The sequence below is a fragment of the Fusarium subglutinans genome, assembly GCF_013396075.1.
Source record: "Fusarium subglutinans strain NRRL 66333 chromosome Unknown NRRL66333_c0000011, whole genome shotgun sequence".
In the NCBI taxonomy this organism is placed as follows: Eukaryota; Fungi; Ascomycota; class Sordariomycetes; order Hypocreales; family Nectriaceae; genus Fusarium; species Fusarium subglutinans.
The window spans coordinates 34,363-59,907 of record NW_023502074.1 but is presented as its reverse complement, the minus strand read 5'-3'; the positions used below and the strand labels follow the sequence as shown (position 1 = coordinate 59,907).

General features: G+C 49.6%; 6 protein-coding genes across 6 annotated transcripts; 3 read left to right on the top strand and 3 right to left on the bottom strand.

The window, feature by feature from the left end:
* Positions 1 to 546: 546 nt before the first annotated feature.
* FSUBG_1691 (SSC1-mitochondrial heat shock 70-related) lies at positions 547 to 2,705 on the top strand (the record flags this gene model as incomplete). Its single annotated transcript, XM_036679385.1, has 3 exons — positions 547 to 573; positions 643 to 841; positions 898 to 2,705. 3 exons carry the CDS (start codon positions 547 to 549, stop codon positions 2,703 to 2,705), a joined length of 2,034 nt encoding a protein of 677 aa, XP_036542787.1.
* A 1,492-nt stretch (positions 2,706 to 4,197) lies between these two features.
* On the bottom strand, positions 4,198 to 6,195 carry FSUBG_1690 (signal recognition particle subunit SRP68; the record flags this gene model as incomplete). The annotated part of the gene is made up of 3 exons (XM_036679384.1): positions 4,198 to 4,750; positions 4,799 to 5,941; positions 6,005 to 6,195. The coding sequence occupies 3 exons, from the start codon at positions 6,193 to 6,195 to the stop codon at positions 4,198 to 4,200; spliced, it is 1,887 nt and encodes a 628-aa protein (XP_036542786.1).
* Positions 6,196 to 8,018: 1,823 nt separating this feature from the next.
* On the top strand, positions 8,019 to 11,573 carry FSUBG_1689 (helicase-like transcription factor; the record flags this gene model as incomplete). Its single annotated transcript, XM_036679382.1, has 3 exons — positions 8,019 to 8,031; positions 8,154 to 8,690; positions 8,743 to 11,573. 3 exons carry the CDS (start codon positions 8,019 to 8,021, stop codon positions 11,571 to 11,573), a joined length of 3,381 nt encoding a protein of 1,126 aa, XP_036542785.1.
* A 621-nt stretch (positions 11,574 to 12,194) lies between these two features.
* Positions 12,195 to 15,083, bottom strand: FSUBG_1688 (spindle pole body component alp4; the record flags this gene model as incomplete). The annotated part of the gene is made up of 3 exons (XM_036679381.1): positions 12,195 to 12,617; positions 12,678 to 14,635; positions 14,693 to 15,083. The coding sequence occupies 3 exons, from the start codon at positions 15,081 to 15,083 to the stop codon at positions 12,195 to 12,197; spliced, it is 2,772 nt and encodes a 923-aa protein (XP_036542784.1).
* Positions 15,084 to 15,522: 439 nt separating this feature from the next.
* FSUBG_1687 (proteasome component pup2) lies at positions 15,523 to 16,727 on the top strand (the record flags this gene model as incomplete). The annotated part of the gene is made up of 3 exons (XM_036679380.1): positions 15,523 to 15,610; positions 15,961 to 16,499; positions 16,554 to 16,727. 3 exons carry the CDS (start codon positions 15,523 to 15,525, stop codon positions 16,725 to 16,727), a joined length of 801 nt encoding a protein of 266 aa, XP_036542783.1.
* A 396-nt stretch (positions 16,728 to 17,123) lies between these two features.
* On the bottom strand, positions 17,124 to 20,132 carry FSUBG_1686 (UPC2-like regulatory protein; the record flags this gene model as incomplete). The annotated part of the gene is made up of 6 exons (XM_036679379.1): positions 17,124 to 17,468; positions 17,522 to 18,170; positions 18,224 to 18,286; positions 18,338 to 18,959; positions 19,015 to 19,923; positions 19,994 to 20,132. The coding sequence occupies 6 exons, from the start codon at positions 20,130 to 20,132 to the stop codon at positions 17,124 to 17,126; spliced, it is 2,727 nt and encodes a 908-aa protein (XP_036542782.1).
* Positions 20,133 to 25,545: the final 5,413 nt, after the last annotated feature.

Below are 25,545 nucleotides of genomic sequence, written 5' to 3'. Positions count from 1 at the left end.
ATCTTCTGGGGGAAGAGGAGCACTTCTCATTAGCTTGCAGCGCGGGTCTTCTCATTGCGTCCGATCCCCATTGGCTCCGCATATTCGGGATCCAAGGTCGAGAAGAGAGAACATTGTGTATCATGAATTGAGAAGCACAGGAGGTCGAGCAGGCATAAAGCATAAAGCTGAAGTTAAGCGCAGATAGTCGTTAGATGTTCTAGATCGTCTGTCGTTAATTGACTTTCATTATATGCTTTATCGGGAGCCGTTCCGTTGATTCTACCAGATCTTTCACGTAGGTTCGGAGTGGGCCTCCGCAGGAATAACCATGGTCCGAACCTAGCCGGTTCAGTGGAGACAACCCGGTGCTTGCCTCTTTCCTTTGGCTTCTATGACCGACCGGGGAAAGAGCTTTTTTTGAGTAAAAAAATTCGTTCCTCTCGATTCCATCATCTCCGTTCATACTCAATCCTCTAAAACACCACCTCCTCCCATCTACTCTCCGACTTGCGCCTTCATCCTTTTTCTTTTCCTGTACTCTATACCCATATACCCATAATCAAAATGCTGGCTTCGCGCTTGTCGAGGGCTGTAAGTCTTTCTCTCTCTTACACCGCAATCGCTTCATCCCACATTGCATTGTACTGACCATCGCATCAGCTTCCCCGAGCTTCCCCTCTCACCGCTCGCTCGGCTGCTTTCACCCGATCTCCTCTGGCTGCCAAGTTCGCTCGCTATGAGTCCACTGAGTCCGATGGCAAGGTTCAGGGTGCCGTGATCGGTATCGATCTTGGTACCACCAACTCTGCCGTCGCCATCATGGAGGGCAAGGTCCCCCGCATTATTGAAAACTCGGAAGGTTGGTTTGACATGCCAATTCGTCTCGCGGACAACCACTAAACATTGCTTAATTAGGTGCCCGAACCACTCCTTCAGTTGTTGCTTTCGCCGAGGATGGTGAGCGACTTGTCGGTGTCGCTGCCAAGCGTCAGGCCGTCGTCAACCCAGAGAACACCCTCTTCGCTACCAAGCGATTAATAGGACGCAAGTTCAAGGATGCTGAGGTTCAGCGTGATATCAAGGAGGTCCCCTACAAGATCGTCCAGCACACCAATGGCGACGCCTGGGTCGCTGCTCGTGGCCAGAACTACTCTCCCTCTCAGATTGGTGGTTTCGTCCTCAACAAGATGAAGGAGACCGCCGAGGCCTACCTCTCCAAGCCCATCAAGAACGCCGTCGTCACCGTTCCCGCTTACTTCAACGACTCTCAGCGACAGAGCACCAAGGATGCCGGTCAAATTGCCGGTCTTAACGTTCTCCGTGTCGTCAACGAGCCTACTGCCGCCGCCCTTGCCTACGGTCTCGAGAAGGAGGCTGACCGTGTTGTCGCTGTCTACGATCTTGGTGGTGGTACCTTCGATATCTCTATCCTCGAGATCCAGAACGGTGTCTTCGAGGTCAAGTCCACCAACGGTGACACCCACCTTGGCGGTGAGGATTTCGATATCCACCTCGTCCGCCACCTTGTTCAGGACTTCAAGAAGACCTCTGGCATTGACCTGTCTGGTGACCGCATGGCTATCCAGCGTATCCGTGAGGCCGCTGAGAAGGCCAAGATTGAGCTTTCTTCTTCCCTCTCTACCGATATCAACCTTCCTTTTATCACTGCTGACTCCTCTGGTCCCAAGCACATCAACATGAAGCTCAGCCGAGCTCAGCTTGAGAAGATGGTTGACCCTCTCATCACCCGCACTATCGACCCCGTCCGCAAGGCCCTCAAGGATGCTGGCCTTTCCGCTAAGGAGATCCAGGAGGTCATTCTCGTTGGTGGTATGACCCGTATGCCCAAGGTTGCTGAGTCCGTCAAGAGCATTTTCGGTCGCGACCCCGCCAAGTCCGTCAACCCCGATGAGGCTGTTGCCATTGGTGCTGCCATTCAGGGTGCCGTCCTCTCTGGTGAGGTCAAGGATCTCCTCCTCCTCGATGTTACCCCTCTGTCCCTCGGTATCGAGACCCTTGGTGGTGTCTTCACCCGTCTGATCAACCGAAACACCACTATTCCCACCAAGAAGTCCCAGGTCTTCTCCACCGCAGCCGATTTCCAGACTGCCGTCGAGATCAAGGTCTACCAGGGTGAGCGTGAGCTCGTCAAGGACAACAAGCTTCTCGGAAACTTCCAGCTTGTTGGCATCCCCCCTGCCCACCGTGGTGTCCCTCAGGTCGAGGTTACCTTCGACATTGATGCTGACTCCATCGTCCACGTTCACGCCAAGGACAAGTCCACCAACAAGGACCAGTCTATCACCATTGCTTCCGGTTCCGGTCTTTCTGAGAGCGAGATTGAGCAGATGGTTGAGGACTCCGAGAAGTACGCTGAGGCCGACAAGGAGCGCAAGGGTGCTATCGAGGCTGCCAACCGTGCTGATAGCGTCCTGAACGATACCGAGCGTGCTCTTAACGAGTATGCTGACAAGCTCGATAAAACCGAGGCCGACTCCATCAAGGAGAAGATCACCACTCTCCGTGAGTTTGTCGCCAAGAACCTCTCCGGTGAGGGCACCGCCACCGCCGCTGAGATCAAGGAGAAGACCGATGAGCTCCAGGTTGCCAGCTTGAACCTCTTTGATAAGATGCACAAGGCCCGCAACGAGAGCAGCGGCGAGCAGTCTTCCTCTTCTGAGCAGTCTCAGGAGGGTGAGAAGAAGGATGAGAACAAGCCTTAAGAGTCTTGATTCTGTGTTATAAAAACTTGTTACAATATCTGAGGATGAGAGATCTGTGCGGCTCAGATCTCTCACCTGTCCTGTATTTCACTGTATTCATATCCCGCCTAGCCGCTTTTACAATTTTTGCCCATATCATGTTTCAGGGTTGGCGGATCTGGCGTTGGAGCTTTAAAACCTCTGTTGAGAGAGATCTTTGGTTGTTTTTTTGAGATGATGTCACGGAATGGGGGATCATGTTGTATATCTGTATCATGACTTGCCTATAGGTAGACTAATCGCACATCCCCCCTCAAAACATGTTTGCCTTGATGGTAGTCAATATGACCTGATGTTTTACGCACGCATTTCCCTCTGCTTATGATTATGATGGTGTTGAATATGTTGACGTGCAATGAAATAGTAGTGATCGTGGTATATATCATGACATCCATGCCCAAGCAGTATTAAGTCTGTTGACACCGTGCCAGTGAATCGTCTTTGCTTTCTTCTGTCCCTCTTTACCCCCCACACTCTCTAGTGGGCTCCCTCCGTTTAACTCCATCATCGAGCGCGCAGGCTTTAACCTTGATGTTTGTGGTGCTGGCAACTGGAAAGTATCGTATAAAGACCCACGCTCATTGGGATTCTGAAGCGGTACTCGTTCACCTCGGAAAGCAGGATCCGCAAACAGAAGTTGTCGAGATTCGATCTCGACCTCGGAGACTGGTCTCACTTTTTGTTCGTTTCTTTTCTTTTTGCTTCTTCTGCTGCTTCCACCTGATGACGATGGTGTTGGCGAGGGCGGGGGATATGTGGTGTCGAGAAACCAGCCGCGGCGTTGGGAAAGGCGATGCTCAAGGAGTTGACGGAGGATTGATACGAAGAGAGATACAACGGCGAGAACGATTATTATGGCGATGATTGTCGCTGGATAAGGATGTATCGAGGTGTGCTTGGGATGCCAGCTTCGCGATGGCACTTCCAACGCTGGAGCTTGGTCCATTATGCGCATCTTTTAATAAGTAGTCGATGACAGTGAGTAAAGAAAAAAGAAAAAGAAAAAAAAAAAAAAAAAAAAAAAAAAAAAAAAAGGACAAGAGAATGTGAGCCTGATGAAGAATGAATGTGAGGCTAAGAAAAATCAGAGAGCTTGGACCGCTTGGTGTAGAGGCCCAACAAGCATCTTGCGATCACGATTGAAGGCGAAGCGCAGTTGAATTTGAAAACAGAAAGATGAAAGTATCACTACGAGTATCACGAGATTATCAACAGTAAACAAACAATGCCCCGTCAGTCACAAAGCGAGCTACGGCGAGGAACCAAGTCCTGTCTTGTACAGGAATGGAGTAGAATGAGACCAAGTAACTAACGTTAGTCGACAACAAGGAACAGGGATGGATATATAAGACATTTCACAACAATTCGTTCATTAGCAAAAAGTGGATAAGACATCTGAAAAGCGTGCTAAGGAATCCGCGACGTCAATAACCGCTTTGCAGAATATATTTCACTATGATCTTCCGAAACCGAACCATCCTCTCTTGGCTGGAGCTGGTGATTCTGTCCTCTCAGGTGTATCCGCCTGAGCAACGGGCGCTGCTGATGCCGCTTGTTGCTGTTGCTGTTGCTGCTTAGGCGCCTTGCTGGGGTAATCGATGTAGTTCCATGCCACGTCGAGGAAGATAGGCTTCACAGGGATGGTGGCAAGCTTAGGGGGGAATTCGACGATGTGCGACAGGTTAACGCCACCAACGGGGTACTGATGCAGACTTCCGATAAGAGGCTGCTTCACGGCATCTGATACGCTCAGCTCGTGGTTCTTGCGGAGGGTGTAGGCGTGAACAATAGCTCGGTGGCGTTGAAGCTCGCCGTTGAGAAGAGTTTGGAGATACTCGGCATCTTCAGCGGACACCGTCAGATTGAGGGGAGTGCGGTTTGATGACCCGTCAGAAGATGAAATGCTTGACTGAGACTCCTCAACAAGACCGTCTGCGTGGTTGATGAGAGCTAGAGCAGCAGCCAGGTTGTTGGAGATGGCATGTGAACGAGCGATTGCGAGAGCCCTAGTTTTGTTAGACGATAGGAAATGCTAGGTCAAGGCTGTGACTTACTTGAGAGCTTCAAAGTACTTCACGTAGGCGGCAATCTGTTCAGCCAACCCCTGATCGTTGGCCACACCAGGGAGTTCTGTGATAGACTCAATGTTCTGCAGAATACCGTCGTACAGAGCAACCTTCTCCTTCAGCTTGGCCAGCTTCTTGCCCGTAGGAATCTCCTTTACAGGCTTGGCTGCTTCTGGGGCTGGCTTGCCCTTTCGTTTCCTCGACACATTGTACTCCTCAGGGGCGCCATCGTGCTCTCCTGTCAAAACCCTGCTGCGACCAATTCTCCAGCTGATCGTCTCGAAGTTGACGGCGGTGCGTGTGATTTGCAGACTCTGCATCCTGGCATCACCCTGTTCCACGCCCTCGGCCCTCATCTCGTCGATTGCCTGCTTGGTAGCATCAACAGCATCCTGGCTGAGCATGAGAATTTCGTCATAAGCACCAGCAAGTTCATAAGGTCCTCGTCCCTTGGGCTCAGCAAGATCCTTGGCCAATCGATCCTTGGCGGCGAGCACAGCACCCCACGCCATCGCAATCTGCGCATCTTCGATGTTGACCTCCCGAGATCTCCAAGTCAGGGTCTTGGGTGCGCCTTCAGCACTGGCGATTCCATCCTTGGCCTTGGCTTCGTCTGATTTGAGAATAGTGGGATCGATATCGTTGATCTGCTTGACGAGGTTTGAGTCAGATTGAGGGAACGCCTTTCGAGCAATGATGGGGATCGGGACAGTTCGAGGTGTCTGGAGTTGGTAGGCGGCGTATCGGATAGACGGGTCGATGGTTTCGGTGAGCAAGTCCTTGTATAGATCGCCATTGGTTGCAGTTGCAAGCGCACTGTAGATGACACGTGCCGTGGCATAGTTGTGCAAACTCGGTTCCCAGCTCTGCTTCTCGAATGCAGCTGTACCACGGATGAGAGAAGCGTATGCGATTGCCTCAAGGAGATCGGTCTGGGAAGCGCCAGATACGTCGGTTTGGGAGAGGGCTTCGACAAGCTCGTCGGCAGAACGTGTGGCCTTGGTGAGACGAGAGGCAATATGCGATCGAGTTCGGCCCGTGATTCCCTTGGTATCGCTCGTATGGCCGGACTTGATGCTCATGGTATGAGCCCAGGCTCGCTCGCTTGTCAGGAGAAGTAGATGGACATATCTGGTTCCATGTCAGGCTAGTTTTTCTTTTTTGGATTTCGAGTCTGTATCGGAATGTGCCTACTCATGGTTCTCTGCAATCTTTTCCGCGGTGACCTTGTCATGGTCGTGAAACTTTCCGCGATTCTTTGTCGCAATGTTGAGCTTCTTGCGGCAGCTTAGCAGTTTCTTGGACAAGCTCTTGTGATAAGTCGAGTAGTCGCCGTAGAGGAGAGCCTGGTCGCGGCCTTGGACGACGAATTTGGTGATATCCATGGCTGCTGAGATGATGACGAGGGCGATTTAGCGGCCCTGATTTGGTACCGACAAGCGCAATTAACGGTGCAAGGAAGATGCCCTTTAGATTCGTTGCGATGGCCTTTGGAGTGAGGTTGATTAAGGGCTGATGAGGCTTTGCCCGACGTGGAGGTTCGGCGGGGGGGTCCAACAGCAAGGAAGAGGAAGGTGGGCGAAATGGCGGGGCAGTCAGTTTGCTCATCCACAAAAATTTCATGGTCGAGTTACCTTAGTTAATTGAGGTGTAGTAAATTGTTAGTGGCGGCGTATCACTTGGGGAAGCATTTCTCGCTTTTATTCACCGAATGACTCTGTTATAGGTGTAAATTGAACCTCAGTTCTCTATTGATACCTAGAAGCAAGGACTCAATGGAGGCAAGGCTAATTATTTGTTGAATAACATATCAGCTAGTTTAATAGTGGGAGGATCTCATCATAATCCCCAATTCCATGCTATACGCTGCTCTAAAGTAAGTGCATAAAAGGGTTAATACACCATTTTATTAACATTTATTAGTATAGAATTACTAAATTGTCTTGCCAGTATCATGGATATCGATCCATTATGGACTGATGATGGCAGAGAACACGGATATATAGGTATTGTTAGATAAGTCAGGTTGGTATGGGGAGTAATAAGCAATGGCTCGTGTTTGGGCCTCTTCCACATGATTAAACGTTTTTGTTTGAAGGTTATCGGGGATCAAAACAGCCACATGCAGAATGAGTACGGAGCTTTCGATCGAAACCCAAATGTTGGTAGAGTGAGTGAATGAATCAATGAATGGGTGAGTAAGTCGTGTTAGTCGTGGGATAAGGTACGGGGCGGATCGAGATACATAGTAGGTAAGGTACCTTAGGTAAGTAGCTTCAGAAGTTCAGTCTGTATTGTATGTTATATCAGGAATTACGTGTTTTTCTTGGTGTTATGAGACCATCTTTTCGACTAGTTTGGGGCTGTTATTGGCCCCTAGGAGATAGATCTGATAAACAGCCCGTGGATGTAGTCAGAATTAAGAGGGAAAAAGCCTCGATTGCGTCTGCGTCTGTTGATCATGTGCTCGGAGTTGAGAAGAAAGGTGGGCACCTTTCACCCGTCTTGGTTTAGTTTTGAGCGCCCAGCGTGGGCTCTTTTGGCAGCGTGACCACTGCATCTCCATCTCCTCCACTGCCTCGAGAGTGAAAGTCACGCTTTGTCACGCGCCATCCAGGGGACGTGCGTGCGTGCCTCCAGGTCTAACTACAGCCCAAGTTCAGCGCTCGCTCTAAAAGATCAAGCAGATAGATATCTATCTCTTGGTGCTTCAACCTTGACACCTCGACTCTTTTTTCTAGAGTCTGGCCACTGAAAAAGAGAGGCATTTTGACTCTCTAGAATATCATTCATCTCCAGCTTCTGTCATCTCTACAAACTGGAGCTCTTCTTTCTCTTCTTTGCCCCTCGTCCTTGATAACGAAGCCAGCGGCTTATCATCGCATCACATCGCCTTGCATCGTCTCGCCTCTTCACATTCAACTCAACTCAACTCAACTCAACTCGACCTCAATCCCGTTCAACTGAGAGTGCATGCACGTGATCGTTTAAAATATCTCTTCACTCTCTTTCTATCTATCCATTTTTGCCATCTTTCAACTTATCATCCATCCCCCAACAAACTGCTAGGTGCTATATAACTACAAGGCACTGCCTATACTTCTCATGAGAACGGTACCTCTTCTCATGAAACTAGGTAGCCCGCACAACACCCTTCTTGAACTGCATCCTGCAAGTAGCCGCCTGCCACCTGCGGCCTTCATAAAGGATGGCTACAAATGGTATGAATTCCTCTCCTCTCCTCCAATCAATATCATCCCAGTTCCCCAACCAACAAATCCCCATTTCATCCTGTTCCATCCATCTCTCTCACCATGAATCAGTGCTAACCATCTTCATCCAGGTCAACCAGCTCACTCTGCAAACGGTGTCCCACCATGGAATCCAGTTTCTCTACTGCAGCCGAACCAACGAGCTGTTTCAACTCCGAATCTCGTCAACTCTGGGCAGGGCCAGTTCTCGCCATCTTCATCTCTCCATCATGGTCACCCAACTCAGAGAATGCAGCCCAGACCTCCAATGAACATGAACATGCACAACAACTCCATGGTCTTTCAGTTCTCCAGTCCTAATGACACCCCATCCGCCGGCCCCTCCAGTCGCTCATCCACTCCAGGTAGTAGTTATGCCAATGGTTTCAACGGTGCAGGCCACTTCATCGAGCGTGCGAATAATGTTCAGCATCGCTCAGTCGTTCCTCAACCAAAGCGAAGGAGAACTGAAGACAGCGAGGGAGTGCACAATTTTATGACTCCTCCAGCACAGGGCGGAAGTGGAAGTGGAAGTGGAAGTGGAATTCTGGCTCAATATGTCACAGACAAACGCAAGGAAGCCAATGGCGCAACTGCGTCACCAGCCATGACTGTTGATCTCACTAGTGGTAAGTCCCGTCCAGAGTCTGTCTCTCTATGCAATGTTGCTAACACGGCCAGGAAATGACGACGAGGACGTAGTCCTTCAAGATCCACGCGAGGAAGAGGTTTGCTACGGAATGATCAAGGCTTCATTGGGCTGCACTCGAGTCCCTTCGCCAAAGCCAGGCACCCAACAGAGTGTCTGGGGTCCAAACTACCAGCCCGCCATCAAAGTTGTGCTCAAGAGGCAGGTAGGTGATACATCGCTCAAGATACAAGCCTACGACCACACACGGCAGATCATTGGTCTGGTAGAGAACCAAGGTGCTCGTGCCGTCGCGCCTCTTCTCGACTCAAACATTCACCTGAGAACGGACAGCCGAATCCCGCCACAGCCAAAGAAGCCCGGTGAGGAGCCTGGCCAGCCCACCTCACGATCCTATACCCTCGACATCGTCATGTATGGGCCCCTCAAGTACGCTAGGAACGTAGGCGCTCATCTGAGCAAGTTTGGCCTGAAGCTGCTGGCCCCTTACCTCGTCCAGAAGGGAATTCGTGTTCAGAACCCTCATGTTCTTGAATATCGCCCTCCACCTCCAAAGGTATATTCCACTGCGCCTACTAACGATGGGCAAAATGCCTCTTACACCAGCACCTTCAGCAACCGAACCGTGGAGGAGATTCGTTCAGAAGTTATGGGCGTCTTCGATTCCCTCACACGAAATGATGATTTGCCCGAGATGGAACCTAACCAGAATATTTTGACGCCTCTGCTTAAGCATCAGAAGCAAGGTCTGTTCTTCATGATGACCAGAGAAAAGCCTCGGGAGGCACAGGCGTATGAAAAGACTATGGTTTCCTTCTGGCAAGACAAATATGGCCCCGCTGGCCAGCGGATATACTTCAACGTCATCACTGGCCAGAACCAGGCCAGGCCGCCAGCTGAAACTCGGGGCGGAATTCTGGCTGATATGATGGGTCTTGGTAAAACGCTTAGCATCTTGTCCCTGATCACGACATCCACCGATGCTGCGTATGAGTGGGAACGACAAGCACCTGTCCAGCCAGAAGCCCCCGACCAGAAACCGACCAAACACGAGGTCCTATCTCAGCAGCCAACGCTTGCCTTGACCCCGTTGATGAGGAACGCCAAGACCACCTTGCTTGTCTGTCCTCTGAGTACGGTAACAAACTGGGAGGAACAGATCAAGCAACACATTCGACCTGGGGCTCTCGACTACCACATCTACCATGGCCCAAACAGGATCAAGGACCCTGCAAGACTGGCAAACTTCGACCTCGTGATTACCACCTATGGCTCTGTATCGAACGAGCTCAGTTCTCGTCGGAAGAAGAAGGATGGCCAGTATCCATTGGAGCAGATTGGCTGGTTCAGGATTGTGCTGGATGAAGCTCACATGATTCGTGAACACAGCACTCTCCAGTTCAAGGCCATCTGTCGACTGCAGGCGGATAGACGCTGGGCTGTCACGGGAACACCCGTGCAGAACCGCTTGGACGACCTTGCTGCCTTATTGGCCTTCCTTCGGCTTCACCCATTCCACGATCGATCCAAGTTCCTCCGATACATTGTGGAGCCGTTCAAGGCATGCGATCCTGAGATCGTGCCCAAACTCCGAATCCTCGTAGATACAATCACGTTACGTCGACTGAAAGACAAGATCGACCTGCCTCCTCGAGAGGACCTTGTGGTGAGACTTGATTTCAGTCCCGACGAACGCAGTATCTACGATTTGTTTGCAAAGAATGCACAGGATCGAGTCAAGGTGCTCGCTGGAACTAATAATGGCCAGGCACTTGGCGGTAACACCTACATTCACATTCTCAAAGCAATTCTACGACTTCGACTGCTCTGCGCGCATGGAAAGGATTTACTGAATGACGCCGACTTAGATACCTTGCAGGGAATGTCGGCAGAGATGGCAATCGACATTGACGACGACGACGATGACGACAAACCAGCACTTTCCGATCAGAAAGCACACGAGATGTTTACATTGATGCAAGAGACCAACAACGACGCATGCATTCAATGCAGCAGGAGGATCAGCTCTAACGAGAGCTCTAATATTGAAACTGAAGGACAGGATGATATTCTGGCCTTCATGACGCCTTGTTTCCATGTCATTTGCCGAAACTGCATCAAACCGTTTAAGGAACGGGCCAAGGCTCTGATGCCAGAGGGCGAGAACAGTGGATATTGTCCAGTCTGCAATGCCTACGTGAGACATGCTTTCGTGCAGCTTCACCGAAGGGAGGTGGACGCGGAGCATGACGGTCCAGCCAAGCCCAAGTCACGAAATGCTGTCAAGAATTTCGACAAGTATGAAGGCCCGCATACAAAGACTCGCGCTCTGATCGAAGATCTCCTGAGGTCTAAGGCAGCGAGTGAGGCAAACCCGTCTGAACCTCCGTACAAATCGGTGGTTTTCTCAGGCTGGACCTCTCATTTAGACCTCATTGAGCTTGCCCTCAACGCCAACGACATCGTCTTCACCAGGCTCGATGGCAGTATGAGCCGCACACAACGAACCACCGCCATGGACAGATTCCGGGAGGATAACACTGTCCATGTGATTTTGGTATCAATCATGGCCGGTGGTCTGGGCCTGAACTTGACATCCGGAAACAGCGTATACGTGATGGAACCGCAATACAATCCAGCCGCCGAGGCTCAGGCTATCGACCGTGTTCATCGGCTGGGACAGAAGCGGCCTGTCCGCACCGTTCGATACATCATGCGGGACAGTTTTGAAGAGAAGATGCTGGAGCTTCAGGAGAAGAAGATGAAGCTTGCCAGCTTGAGCATGGACGGCCAAAACAGGAGCTTAGACAAGGCGGAGGCAGCTCGGCAAAAGTTGATGGATCTGCGTAGTCTTTTCAAATGAGTGACGAACAAGTCTCAGTCCCGTTGGGCACTGGAGCATTAATGACCGCATGAGACAGGAGTTTTCGGTTTGTTTGTTTGTTTGTTTTCTTTCTTTCTTATCTACTCAGTTATTTTCTCACGAGGCCTTTTCTCAACTCACTGGAATGGAAGTGAGTCGATTCGGGCTCGAGTAGCATCAAACCTGAGTGTGAGCGCTCAGGCATCATGGGATGGGTTACCTTTTTTTGTTCTTCGTTCTCGGGCAAGGGTATACACCTGGCTCTCACGAGATGGTTTTTGTTTTTGTTTTGCATTATGGGCTGGGAATGGGATGGGATGGGGTGGCAAGCGTTGAGCTACAAAAATACAACCCTGGGATTTGCTGCATGGCGTACCTGGGGGAAACAGGCTTTTCAGTGGGAGAGGGATGGGAATGGGAATATGGGGCCTCACGATATAGACAATGAAATCAAGTTTTTCAGTACAAGTGTGACTTTGTGGGAATTATCAGGTGCATGTCGGCGTTGAAAAGTTGTTTGGGGGTATCTTATTTTTGACAATGATCCTAATCTACTGACTGATCCCCGTAACGCCCCTTTGCCATCGATCGCCTTTTGTCTAACAAGTCTCATAGTCTAGTCTAAGTTGACTCGTCCTCCTGCCGTAGTCCAGCATACTCTGTCCCCTGATTCGCAGTGCTCAAGCGCGCGCATAGACTCAACAAGACTACTGTCTCGGTAGCAGCATAATGGTTCAGTGCATCGAGTAAGATCTGCAGATGTCGACTGAAATTGCCCTCCCATTTACGAATGATCTCGAACAGATTGTCAATGCGAGCATCTACCTCGGCATTACCAGCCGAGGCAGCAGAGGTGTCATGATGAGCTGATGTTGAGCCACGTTGCACCGTCTTTGTCATCTGGAAGCGCTTCCATTGATCTGCTGTCATGGTAGGGGGCTTGTTGTTGCCTGAAAGATCTGGGTCTGACTTTTCGAGCTCACGGGTGAGCCAGTTTGTGTAGGCAGCGAAGATGGTACATGTCTGCATGAGTTTGGAGTGGATCTGGAAGAGATGTCAGTCATTAAACAGGAATTAATTAATTGGCAGCAGAGGAAGCCTTACCCTCAAAAGCTTGCTGTTGGTGAGCATGCACTCCTTGAGGCAGGTATCCAAAAAGTCGACATGATCCTGCATCAACTCATCGACAGTCCGTGTTGGTGCCCCTAAGCTCGAGTCCACGGGCTCATCCTTTGTCTTTAGACGCGACATGAACTTGTTCCAGTTTGGTTCGATGACTTCAGCCGTACAAAAGTAGAGGAGCTGTTGTACAAATACCAACATACGCGCACGAAGAGTCCAAACACGTCGCTTCCAGATCTCGAGTTTTCGCAAAGCACCCTTGTGTGCCCAGCTGATACCCCGAGTCTGCGTTTGCCATGTAGTCGACAGTTGCGATTCAAGATAGCGGAGTGAAAGGAGATAACGGAAGAGTGCTTGGTATCGCCATACTGTCTTTCGGCTGATGACGAGCGAGACAGGAAAAGGAACGGAGTAGTCGAGTTGCAGGGATGTGAAACCAACAGCGTTCTTATCGTTCTCAATAGGCTGGTTAGCAACAGGCTGGAGCGCCTCTCCCTGCTCGATACCCGTGATATTGACAACACGCTGCAGGGCCTTTGTGAGAACAATCTCATTCATTTCGACCTTGACATCCTCCTTGAACGGATCAAGAGAGACAAGACTGCCGGGCTGACGCAGGACAAGATCCAGTAAAGATTGCAGCTTGCCGGTGTTGACAGACTTGACGGGTTTGCGCAACTCTGAAGCGCCCAGCTCGAGGAAATAGGAGAAGTAGTCTGAGGGGTCGAGGAAGAAGTAGTGCTTGAGGGAGCGTAGACGAGCGGGTAGAGAGTGGGCTGTGAGGAGGAGTTGCATGAGAGATTCGTTGGCATGAGCATAAGCATTGTTGACGTTTTCGAGGAAGCGGTTGTCGTCAAAAGAAGCTGGTGCGTCTTTTGAGACTTTGCTCACATCAACGCCACCACATTCGCGGACAACGTTGAGATACTTGCCCGCTAATAGAACCTTGTCCTTGACACCCTCGAGTTGTGGAGGAACATCATGGTCCCGTATTGTATATCTTCTCTCCCAGTATTCATCAGTGTAGTCTTGTTCCAATCTCTCGCGTTTAATGCTCTTTTGTTCCTTGATGAGGAACTCGGCATGAGGATCATGAATTCCACCATGATGAAGCCATTCGTTGAGCATAACCATGTAAGGTTTGCTGGCGTCCCGCAATAACGTCGTCAACAACGCTCGAGCTGAAGGGTCGCCGGATAAAGATTCGAGACGTTTTGTGATTAGACCAAGAACCACGCCCCCTTTGCAAATCTTCTTGCCTGTCATGTTGCCTGGTACCAACTCGCCCCCGTCTCGAAGTGTCTCGAGGATGTTCTCGAAATCATCAGCACTATCTTCAGATTCATCGGTTTCATCATCGAGAAGAGCATTCTTTTTAAGTAGTTCATGAGCCAGTGAGTACAACTGTAACATCATCTGGCTCGTAGACATGGTATGAATGTTGAGCACATGAACAGTAAAAGTGTCGCTGGTGAGGAACTGCGTCTCGAGCTGTGCAATCATGACTAGATAGTCGTGTAAAAACTTGCGTATTGATGCGCAAAGAGCGTGGTTCACTGCGCCAAACTCTTCTCGGCTTTGAACATCGACAAAAGCTTCTAGGGCAGAATAATATGTTGCCATCTTGAGCATTGACTGTGTCAGGTCCTGCAGACTCGGGTCAAGACCAGGCAACGTTCTGAAGCTTGGTCCAGATAATCTGTCTCTCTCCTCGTTCGGATTGTATCCTTTGGCGAATCTGATGTACTGTCCTTCATATCCCATGAATACAAAGAGTAGATCCTCCACTATGGCAGCTTCTTGTAGCTCCAGGCTCAGTTCGCCGAGAGGTTTCGGTTGAGGAGCTTGAGGTACGGTCGACGCTAGAGGAGGTATTGATATTCGTGAGGCTAGAGGAGCTGTTGTATGTGGTAGGAGGGTTACTTCGGGGTTCCATGGTGCTTCAGATTGTCAGTTTCAGGGCCTTGAGGAGGCTGATTTGGAGAGTAGAGACAGACCCAGTGGAGTCTCAGCTCTCGACTGCCGAGCCTCAGGAGTGTCATGTCTAGGTGCTTTAGACGTAGCTCTGCTCTCTGAAGGCGCATTTCGTCGATGTGATCGCTCTGGACTCGTATTTCTCGGGACTGCACGCTCGAGGTGGGCTTCAAAAGTACGCTCCGTCACCCTCCTCGTCTCAAAGCGCCGCTCCTCCTCATTGCGACTCGATGCCCTCGGGTTCCCTGAAGCGGATCGTTTATGAACATTCGAGAAAGTGGACTGGGTCGTCGAAGGAGGACCCTTGCGAGAATCGGAGCGCTCGCCCTTGAGGTTGGTCGATACGCGGGGCCTTTCGTCGCGATAATCGTTGGCGCTGGTTCGGCCCGATGCTCGTGGTGCGCCGGAAGCCATTGTATGACCGGGCTACATCTGAAGAGAGAAACTTTGGGTGAGGTTTCTCTTGTGAAGGTTGTGGTAGAGACTTTGGTTGTGGTTGTGGTTGTAGTTGTAGTAGTTGTAGTCAGCCCAGGTCCAACGTTAGTAACTTAGTGACTTGGAGGTTGTTGATTTGGGGGAGCTGTAAGTGTTTGTGCCCAATCGAATTGCGCGACGAGTGCCGACGCGACGTGGGGTATGTACAGACAGCTACCTAAACAATATAGCACGGTTATAAGTAAGGTAGGCTGTTAGGTATGCTTGAAACTATGTAAAATGTTTCGTATATATCTTCCCATCAAGTAATTAGATAGCAGTCTAACAGCTACGACCAGATATAGAATTGCTAAGATATAACTAGGTACCTAGATCGTAGCTATACGTACTATAGTAGTAGCCCTCTGCTATTATTGTCATGCCCAATTGTGGCGGTGAAACTGTGGCTCAGCAATTACAGAAGGCTCCAGCTCCAAGCGTTACCTTAGTTAGTGCAGCGCGGCTACGTAGGCGGACTGCTTGCCTGCAACTCCACCAGAGCTCACATCCTCACTCCCATCATCCATCCATCCATTGACTTGCTCTCTCCCTCAGCCTACCCACTCTCGACTCCTCAGCAGGCAATTCGACTCGTCATCCACGAATTCAACTTGTCATATCGACTTGGACTGTTCTACCTACGAACTCGGTCTCTTCATATACTAGGAAATCTTCCGCCCTCCTCTAGCCTAGCTATCACCACTGCACACAAACCGGCAAGATGTTTATGGCAAGATCTGAATACGGCATGTTCACCCTTTTTCCCCTGAAACTAAATGCTCTCCATACTCAGAACAACAACTAACATCCGCGCCAGACCGAGGCATCAACACCTTCTCCCCCGAAGGTCGTCTCTTCCAGGTCGAATACTCTCTCGAGGCCATCAAGCTCGGCTCCACGGCCATCGGCGTAGCCACCTCCGAGGGTGTCATCCTCGGCGTCGAGAAGCGAGTCACCTCGACCCTCCTCGAGACCTCCTCCGTCGAGAAGATCGTCGAGATCGACCGCCACATCGGTTGCGCCATGTCAGGTCTCCAGGCCGATGCCCGCTCCATGGTCGAGCACGCCCGTGTCGAGAGCCAGTCCCACGCCTTCAACTACAACGAGCCCCTCCGTGTCGAGAGCTGCACTCAGGCCATCTGCGATCTCGCTCTGCGCTTCGGTGAGGGTGCTGATGGTGAGGAGACTATCATGAGTCGTCCCTTTGGTGTGGCTCTGCTCATCGCTGGCTTTGATGAGGATGGTCCTCAATTGTTCCACGCAGAGCCCAGTGGTACCTTTTACCGCTACGACGCCAAAGCTATTGGCTCTGGTTCCGAAGGCGCCCAGGCTGAGCTACAGAACGAATACCACAAGGTACGTTTACAAAGATACAGCCATTTTGAGGCAGCAAACCTGACATTCTCATAGTCTTTGACGCTCACAGACGCAGAGACCCTTGTTCTCAAGACGTTGAAGCAGGTCATGGAGGAGAAGCTCGATGCCAAGAACGTGCAGTTGGCCAGCGTAACCAAGGAGAAGGGCTTCAGAATATACACAGATGAGGAGATGGCCACAGTCGTGGAGCGACTGCCAGCCAACTAAGGATATTACTCATGAATCAAGAGAAATTACGAATAGACACAAGAGAAACCCACTCTCGGGTTATTGACGAGCAAACAAACCACACCACAACCTAGCTCTTCAGGCGATGTTTTCACGGAGATTCTGACGAAAACATTGAGGGCCTCACAAGAAGAGGGCCAGAATTATGTATCATTAATGCAGTAGGGGCACTCGCCAACTGCGGTTCCGCTAGACTTCCAACGTTTCTTCGGGTCAATTGAATTTCGTGAATATTGCTTCCATCCCCTTTCCCGGATTTTCCAAATCGAATATTCAAAGCACTAATCAGAAAGCAGAGCGTACGCTGCATTATAAAGAGCTCCAGAAACATGATATCCATAGTATATAACACGCCAATTCATGCTATACGTAGCTTTAATTGTCATCCTTAAGATCCAGAAATTCGAGATCTCGCTCAACACTGAGCAGGCCCAACGCAAGCGAAGCCCTTTCTGCCTTGGGTATTTGGATACGACGAACTTCGCCTGTCTCGACTTCGTGAATGAATCGATCAATCTGTCGTGGGTTCTGCCACCTTGCGACAGGCACTGGTTCGGTCTCTGGGGCACGCTGGTATGGAGGCCCACGACCAAGCTGCGCCGCCTTGATCCAAGAGGATTCGCATCCAGTGGCAATGCGTTCTGCTGATTGCCAGCCCGTCAATCGAGTGATGTCCCGTAAGTGACGTATCACCCAATGCCGCTGTTTCTCATCCTGGTACTAACAAGTGTTAGTGAATTGTCTTATCAAAGGTCTGTGGCTGGCAAACATACCTCAATCGCTGCTACGAAAAGGCAGAAGCAACTCTCGATGAACGCTGCACTGACAAGAGTTGTGATCTCCGTTGCCTGTGAGACATCCTCAGACAAGCCAGCTGCTATCCTGCCCAGTTTGTTCGAATATGGGCCCGTCTGTCGTGCTGACATGCCAGCTGCTTGCATCGCCGCAGGAGGCATCGAAGGGTGGCATCGAACAAGATTTATCATGCCCATATAAAAGTTCATCCAGATTCCAGCAACAGAAAACGTGCGATATTGCATCGTCATTCCGAATGGCGAGTCTCGTTTATCTGAAAACTCTGGCTTGAGCGGTTGGAACTCTGGTCCTAAGCTGCTTTCATATGCTTCGAAGCCCCGCTTGATAGACTCCCACTCCTCAAGGGCAGCCTGGTAACTCGCGTCTGCGTCGTGATCCTCTGTAGAGTCACTCTGCGGCGATGTCTCACGGGGTGGTGTAAAGCCTCTTGGGACGTGGAACTTTCCATCCGTAGGAACGATACCAGGAAATGATGGTGGAGAACTGCCACCAGCTCCAGGAGGAGGTCCCCTGGCGAGACTTGCTTTTCGTTTTCTTGAAATATCTTTTGAAGAAAAATCTGCAAGCCTGCCAAGTAAAAGCATAAGATGATCATACGATCCATAGCTATGAACCATGCATTAGCATCAAAGCGGGTATATATGATGAATTTCACTTACATAGCTTCAAGTTTCGAAATTGGTGCCCTGGGAGGACACTGAGACCAAGATTCGTAGTTCATGCTATAACAGTAAGCTTTAGGATCGAGTGAAGGATACGCGAAGGGATCTTACAAAAGTCTGGTGCCTGCCAGCATGCTCTGATACACGTCCATTTTGCAATACCACCAGAATAAATCTCGGATGTTTTCGTAGTGCTCAATATCTCTATCGGTCACGGTCTGAGATAGGTCGATTGGTTGTTTTTCTCCAAGTCCATAGTCCTCTGCCGTTACATCCTGGCCCGAAATTGCCTGCAACAGGCTGTAATCCAGGTCATTGAGTTCGCTCTGAGAGGGGATACTCAGACCCGGGAAGAAGCTGTCCATTTGGTTCTGATTCTGGGCGTCTTTTTCTGCCTGCTTGTAACGTTTGACTGGCAGATATTTTCTTGACATTTGTCTAAGGGGTATTTCGCTAAATAAGATTCTGGCTCCAAGAAGATGATTGCACCATTTAGTATGATCCGAGGACCACACCTCAAAATACGACAACAACAGTGTCGCGGCTACTGTTGCAGGTTGTGTTCGTCTGAGGGGTGTGTTGACGTTTCGAGCTATTCGGCGGATTGCCAAGTGATAGTGTTTCATTGCAGCTGTGGCTGGTATGTTTTGCAGCTTAGCTATTTGCAAGGCACCCAAGGCAAGCATAGAGTGAAGCAACGCGGGGTGGTTCAAAGATATGACGGGGAAGGTGTCTTGGCAATAGTTAATAACAGACATCAATGCTGTCATGGAGGGCATATGACTTACAACTCCAAAGATTATTAGCCCCTTTCGGGGTAGGGTCGAACGAGTTCTCGCCAGTATGATCAAAGGGATGCCTTTCATACAATGACATGCTTGGGCCGGTAACTTGGATAAAGTGCATGAAGATTTGCAACATTGCAGGATCCTTGAGTTCTGTGATTCGAGCTGTAGCTGTATAATCAGAGAGGATATTGCATTGAGCAAATGTTGAAAAGGTTCGGACTCGGGTGCCGTTTGTGTCCCACGTTCCATTGAACTGCTTCATGACAGGTCCAAGAACTTGGCGAGGATCTTGAATCTCATCTTCTGATTCACCCATCGAAGCATCATCCTCCGGCATTTCATAGTCGTCATAGTCGAAGTCAGGTTCAGGTATTCTGTGGTTCAGCTCCTCCATCCTTTCTCTCTTGATGGCGACAGGTTCCGGCTGATTACTACCCGCGTAGGGGAGACCATCTTGTCCATTGAAAGGAGGTCCCTCATAGTGTGGCCGAGCGTCAGGGGGCGGCCTAGGATATCCCATCGGAGGCTCGGGAGGCATCATACCATTCGGTTGGTGATATGGATGAGGCATTGATGGGGCGTTGAAATCGTAGTGACTGGGAGGCATGGCTCCTTGTGCATGAGCATAATGCCCGTAGGGTGCTGGTTGGTGTCCATGATAGCCAAAGGCAGGTGGTTTAGGAGCAATCATGGGCAATGGGCCCTGAGAGGTCTTCGCTTGTAAGTGGGGGACAAGGTGCGTAGATCCAGGAGGATAATAAGCAGGACCAAAAGGGCCGCCTTGTATCGCACCCATAGGGTCCTTGAAGACAACACGTTGGTTGTAGCCCTCGCAATGGCGCTTAGATTTGATACAGTTGTTGCATATCGGCCTTCCTTCGTCACATTTTATTCGACGCTTGCGACAAGCTGTTGTCAAGCTTGCATTAGTATCATTCTTCTCGAGTCACACTTACAAGGGGGAGATGGATCGACTCACTTAAACATCCGGTCTTTGTCCTTTTGCGAATGTTATTCCTTTTGCGATCTGCCTCTTCTCTTGATTCATCCTGCAGGTTGGAGTTTGCAGGGACCTTTTGGTTCGCAGATGCAGACGACGATCCAGTTTCTTGATCCATGATGAGGGGAGGAAACACAGTACACAGGTTTCAAGTAGTTCTCGATCCGCACAAGTCTCTATGTTGAGTGGCAATTTTACATGACGTTGATGAGTGTGAAGGTCTGCGGTTCAAGCTTGAATCTTAAGCCATATTATCGAACGACACTAGTTGTATTTTGCAGAGGAACGAACAATGGAATGCCGACTGAAGTGGTCTTAGAGGCTGTTGGCTAGAAGTTAGAGCCGAATCGATCAGGAAAGAGAAAATGGCGAATGGAACGGAAAGGAATTACAGATTGGGACGGGAGATATAAATGGCTGCAGAAATATGACATGGGATATCGAGAGTAGAAAACGGGAGTTTGCATACAATGGGATTGACTCAAGGGGGAGAAGAAGTGATGTACCTTAGTTAGTTCGGCCAAGGATTGCGGAAGAGAAAGCCAGAAGAGAAGGCAGAGAGAGCGTAGAGTAGAACAAGACAGCGGCCCAGGGCCTAGGAGCCGTCTATCAGTTGACTTATGGGGAAGCTTCTGGAGGCAAGTAATGGAGCAACTGAAACATGCTTGTGTAACTCGAGAGTCGGCGGTTTGCCAATTCAACTGGGCCGTCGGAGCGAGAACTTGTCTGGTCTGGTCTGGTCTGGTCTGGTCCTGACCTGGTCTGTTCTGTTCTGTTGTTGGTCCCCTTGTAGGTTGAAGTATGGCCGGCGACAGGGACTTACTCCCTACTGCGGGCCAGGTCTACCAAGATAGATGACGAACTTGTGCTCAGTGCTTTGTCTTGCCCATCTGCGAGGTGAACAGTGAGTGAGCTTAGGATATGCTGTCTGAGTTTGACCCGCTGTCTCTTATAATAGATATTGTCTGGTTTATCTCCCTTGGGGGTTCTTTTTATAGGTACCTAGGCAAAGAGACAGGCAGACGGACGGACAGGTAGATGGATCCTCTACGTCTGGCCGCGGGGGAAGAAAGAGGGGTTCAGTTGGTTCGATTGTAGTAGTAAATGATGATTTCCCAAAAGTGTCCAAGGTTGTAGTAAGGTGATTTGGTGAGGAACGAGAAAGGGCCGAGAAAGGGCAGCGCAGCACGGGATGCCGGAGATAGTGGAGGAGATAAGTCACCAAAGTACCGAGGCCGACACAAAGATTGAGGTGAAGTAGCTTGTTAGGGTCAAGTAGAATTTTGGCGAAAAGAGAGGTCAAAGATAGGATAACTATATGTGGTAACCAGGTCGGACGGTGGTGGAGTGGATGAATGGGGTTTATGGATGCTTGTGGTGGTTCTCCCCGTGTAGTAGTGTAGTGTAGTGGGGGGGGGGCTCCTTGGGCTCTTTCCGGTGATGGGTGATAGCGTCTGGGCGCAAGTAAATTGGCAGGGCAGGCTCTAACTTAGTCGTAGAGGTCTCATAGCGCACTTCCATGTCTTCTTACACAGTGCAGTGATCCCCAAATGCCGGGCCCAATCAGATAATAGGAAGCTCTGGATTAAAATACAAGAACCCGGTTTACGGTGCTGGTAAGCTGCGTTAGGCCTTCTCATTCAAGTGATGAACCTATCATGGAGTAAAAGAATAGCAGGGTACAATGCAGTAGCGGTACAGTTAGTAGCTAGAGGAACTACCTACTCCGTAGAGCCTAGAGGTGATAAAGATCCATGGAGTGGACTCAGTGGAGAGAGGAGAGAGAAAAGGTGCCGAGGGCCCCGGTGGAAATGCCGGCAACTTCCTAATTCTGACCATTACCCCAGATCAAAATTAGATCTGAGCATCTGATGAGTCTGAGGCAGAAAAAGCAGAGTCAAAGCAACTCTCTCTAGGTAGGGTCAAGGGTAAGGATTAGTCTAGGGGTGGGTATCACCAGGAGAAGCAAATGCAAATGCGAATGCAATGTAATGGAGAGACACTAAATTTGTAGTTTTGCCTGAATATAAACCAACATACAAAAAGTCCTACATAGGTTCTTTCGGTGAGCATCATCATCATCGACTTGCTTTTTATAGACGAGGATGGATGATCAACAGCAGCACCTCTGAGGCACAGCAAAGGACCTGTGATGCTGATGATGCTATCTCGAGTTGACAATAGAAAGTGAAAAAAGACACTGTTGCACCACTCGAGAATCGAGAAAAAGAACTGACAAAGAAATCCGTAATAAACCATGCCAGTAGTACACATACTCAGATACTCAAGGGAGCAAACCACCCAAGTCCTTGCAGCAATCACAGGCACAGACAAAGTGATCAACATCGGCATCTCTCTTCTGAGGTAGTTTGCTTTTTTAGCAAATGAACAGGGGTCATCACTGAGCCAAACAGATCAAGTCATCTCAAGAGGCTAACAAGGACAAGACCTTCCGGGTGAGATGTCCCAGATGCCGACCGATACCAAATACGTTGCTGTACTGTGCCGTACTGTAGCATTAGCATTGAGAAGGGGTTTCAAAGCCGCGCTTAGGGGGGGGGAACTGCCGCTTCATCATCATATCACGCTCGCTGGCAGCTTGGCTTGGCTTGGCTTTGACTTATTAGCTTGAGGCACAGGCGCTAAAAGGCCAAGACACCAAAATCTATCACCGTTCCCTCAGAGACAAGTACCACTACCGCCGGTAGAGCAATAAATGTCTTTGAAACTACAGAGTAGCGTGGGAGTGGATTCCAATGTCTAATAAAACCCGTCAGTTGCAGAACTGAGTTAGTCCGGTGCAAATCCCGTCTTGGAACGGAGGGTGATGCAAGCACCAGCATCTATCACTCAATATCTCATTAATCACAAGTGACTTCATTGTCTGTCGTCAACAGAGAATGGCCACTCCATGATATCAACCAGTTTGCTACAGTAACAGGAGACAATACGTAGACTAAACCATGATATCAGTTGAAACAACGCCAAAAGAAAAGAAAAAAAGACGCTATTGTCAAGAAATCAAAGTTTAGCTTCAAATCTCAACTCTATTACGCCCGACAATTCCGATCCCAGCTCAACTTCAAGATCTGTTCGTATTGACAGCTCGCGTCTATCTGAGTAGAGTACGATTGAAGCCTGCGGCACACTCACAGGCTGGGTCTATCGTATCTAGCTCAGCCATTTTCCATTCTTATTTTGGCATTCCCAGCCCTAAATGAGGCTCTCCATGACGACCTGGCTTCTTCTTCCATCACACCCTCTCATGTCCTAAACATATCCCCCTTGAGCTTTTGTTATGAGATGGCTTGTGGGAAAGGGGGCAATCTAACTTGGTACTGCAATCTCGTCCTTAATCCTCCTCCTCCTTCTAGACTAACGTTAACTTTACGGTCGGGCTCTTCTCGGACGGTTCCTTTCTTCCCGTCCGCCGAAGCCTCCGAACGAACGGCTGCCATAACGGAAATCCAACCTTAATACGATGGATACGACTACCAACTTCATCTTCATGTTTGTTACACAGCGTCAACAGTCTAAGCCTCTCCCTTTTCCCGATATCAACCGATACCAAGCCCGTTGGGCCGTCAGGTGAGTCCAGCCGTTGATCGGTGAACGTTTCTGTCCTGTATTTCTCGATTGTTCAGTCCATCCATCCATAATTAGCAGGCTGTGGGTTCTCTGTACAATTGTAACCAACACCCATCAACATCCCATCCTTGTGATCGTGGGCCAACTCTTGACGCAAATATCAGCTAACCAAGGTAAGGACCTTGGTGTGACACAAGCAGAGCACGGCGTTGCACACCCCTTCGTTTCCCGTCTTGTCTATTGTCTAGAGTCACTTATGTCTCTCATCAAGGTACGACAATGATCATTGCACAGTAGAACGCACTGCCTCTGCGTAGCCTCAAGGTTCTCTGCATCATCTATAGGCCTGGTCTCATTCCGGCTTTGATTGCCATTGGAAGCTTATCCTTGTTGCCTATCATGCCGTGATCCCCGGCGCTGGACTTTCGTTTCTTCGGTGTTGAAACCGTGGAGGTCCTCACCCTAAACCGACTAAAGTTGTCTACGAGCAACGATAGAGACATGTCTAAGACTCTTGAGCAGAGTTCGGCGTTGAAAATTGTCTCTATCTCGCTGTTACATTCGTTGTACGGGCGCCTGTAAAATAACGTCGTGACGACAAAGGTCTCTGGAGGCCTACGGTTAGGTATACCTGTGCCTCATGCTCTGCGTGTTTGTTCCACGAGTACGAACTTTGGATGTGCACCTGGCCTTACGCAAGAGTCCTTAAGGACAATTTGTAGGTGCCATGGTGCCTCAGTTGAGTATTCAGGCAATCAGATCGAAAGACTGCAGCACGCTGTTGTTGGTTTGTAGTATCATCACGACATCAGCTTTCCTTTATCATTATATGTGAGCACTTCTGGCACAGCTTGTTCTAGTCTTGATGTTACGGCATCGCAGCCTTCTGTTCATCGGCATGAAACTGTTGTGCCCAGTGACATCTTCAAAGTGGACAGCGCCACCTTGATCGATGCGAACCACGATCCCGATGCCTCTTGAGCATGTTTCTCGTGTTCAGATGAGGCATTCACAAAAGAACCCGGGGTTGGCGATGCTCGCTCGTCACAAATCACCGCAATTGTGTATTCATAGGACTGCATGTCCTTGGGCGTAGTCGTAGGTCGGAACTCATGCACTCAAGGACTTGTCAAGATATTCAAGGCCACAGATGTAGGGCGGACCACGATGGCTCGGCATCCCTATGTGTGTCTTGAGGCTCTTTCACTGTGTCCTGTGACTAAATAATGCGATGATACCAGCTGCGAGTCAACATCTGCACATAGCCGCTTCTCGAAGGACACAATATGCAGTTGATGCTATGATTCGTGCGCAACAATAGGCGCAAGGTTGAAAGAGCCAATCCAATCCATTACAAGACTCTGTGGTCTCTTTTCACTATCATAGCTTATCTCAGACCAAATCTTATCCATGGATATTGATGCATCGTAGTGTATTGGTTGGTCGGGGCGTTGTTGGTCCGCATGAATTACAACCGCACCACTCGAATTATTCCCTTTCACAGTCTTACCAACTTCCAGTGAGCAACTCATGAGCCTTCAAACCCCCAGACTGTATGGGAACTGCGGATCATGTTGTCTCATTACACAAGCGAGCATTCCACCATTTTGGGCGGAGGACCTTGAGCATCGGGGATACGGACAGTGAATCCCGCTCGGAAGACACCATGCTTACATGGAGATATGATACATTTCTGAAGAGATTTTTTTGTGAGTTCATGTCTTGGCCCTTGAGAACGCTAGAACTTATACAATTGTTCGGAGAACAGTGATACTCGGTCAGCTAAGGATGCTCAGTTAGGAAAATGAAGATCCTGCTGCTATCGATAGACGAATACATAATCCGAATCACTATTTCTAGATTGAAATCACCTTGTAGATAGCATAGATGTCGCCTAAAGCTTATATATCGAAATGGAAGTCGTTGTCCTTCAAGCTTGAATG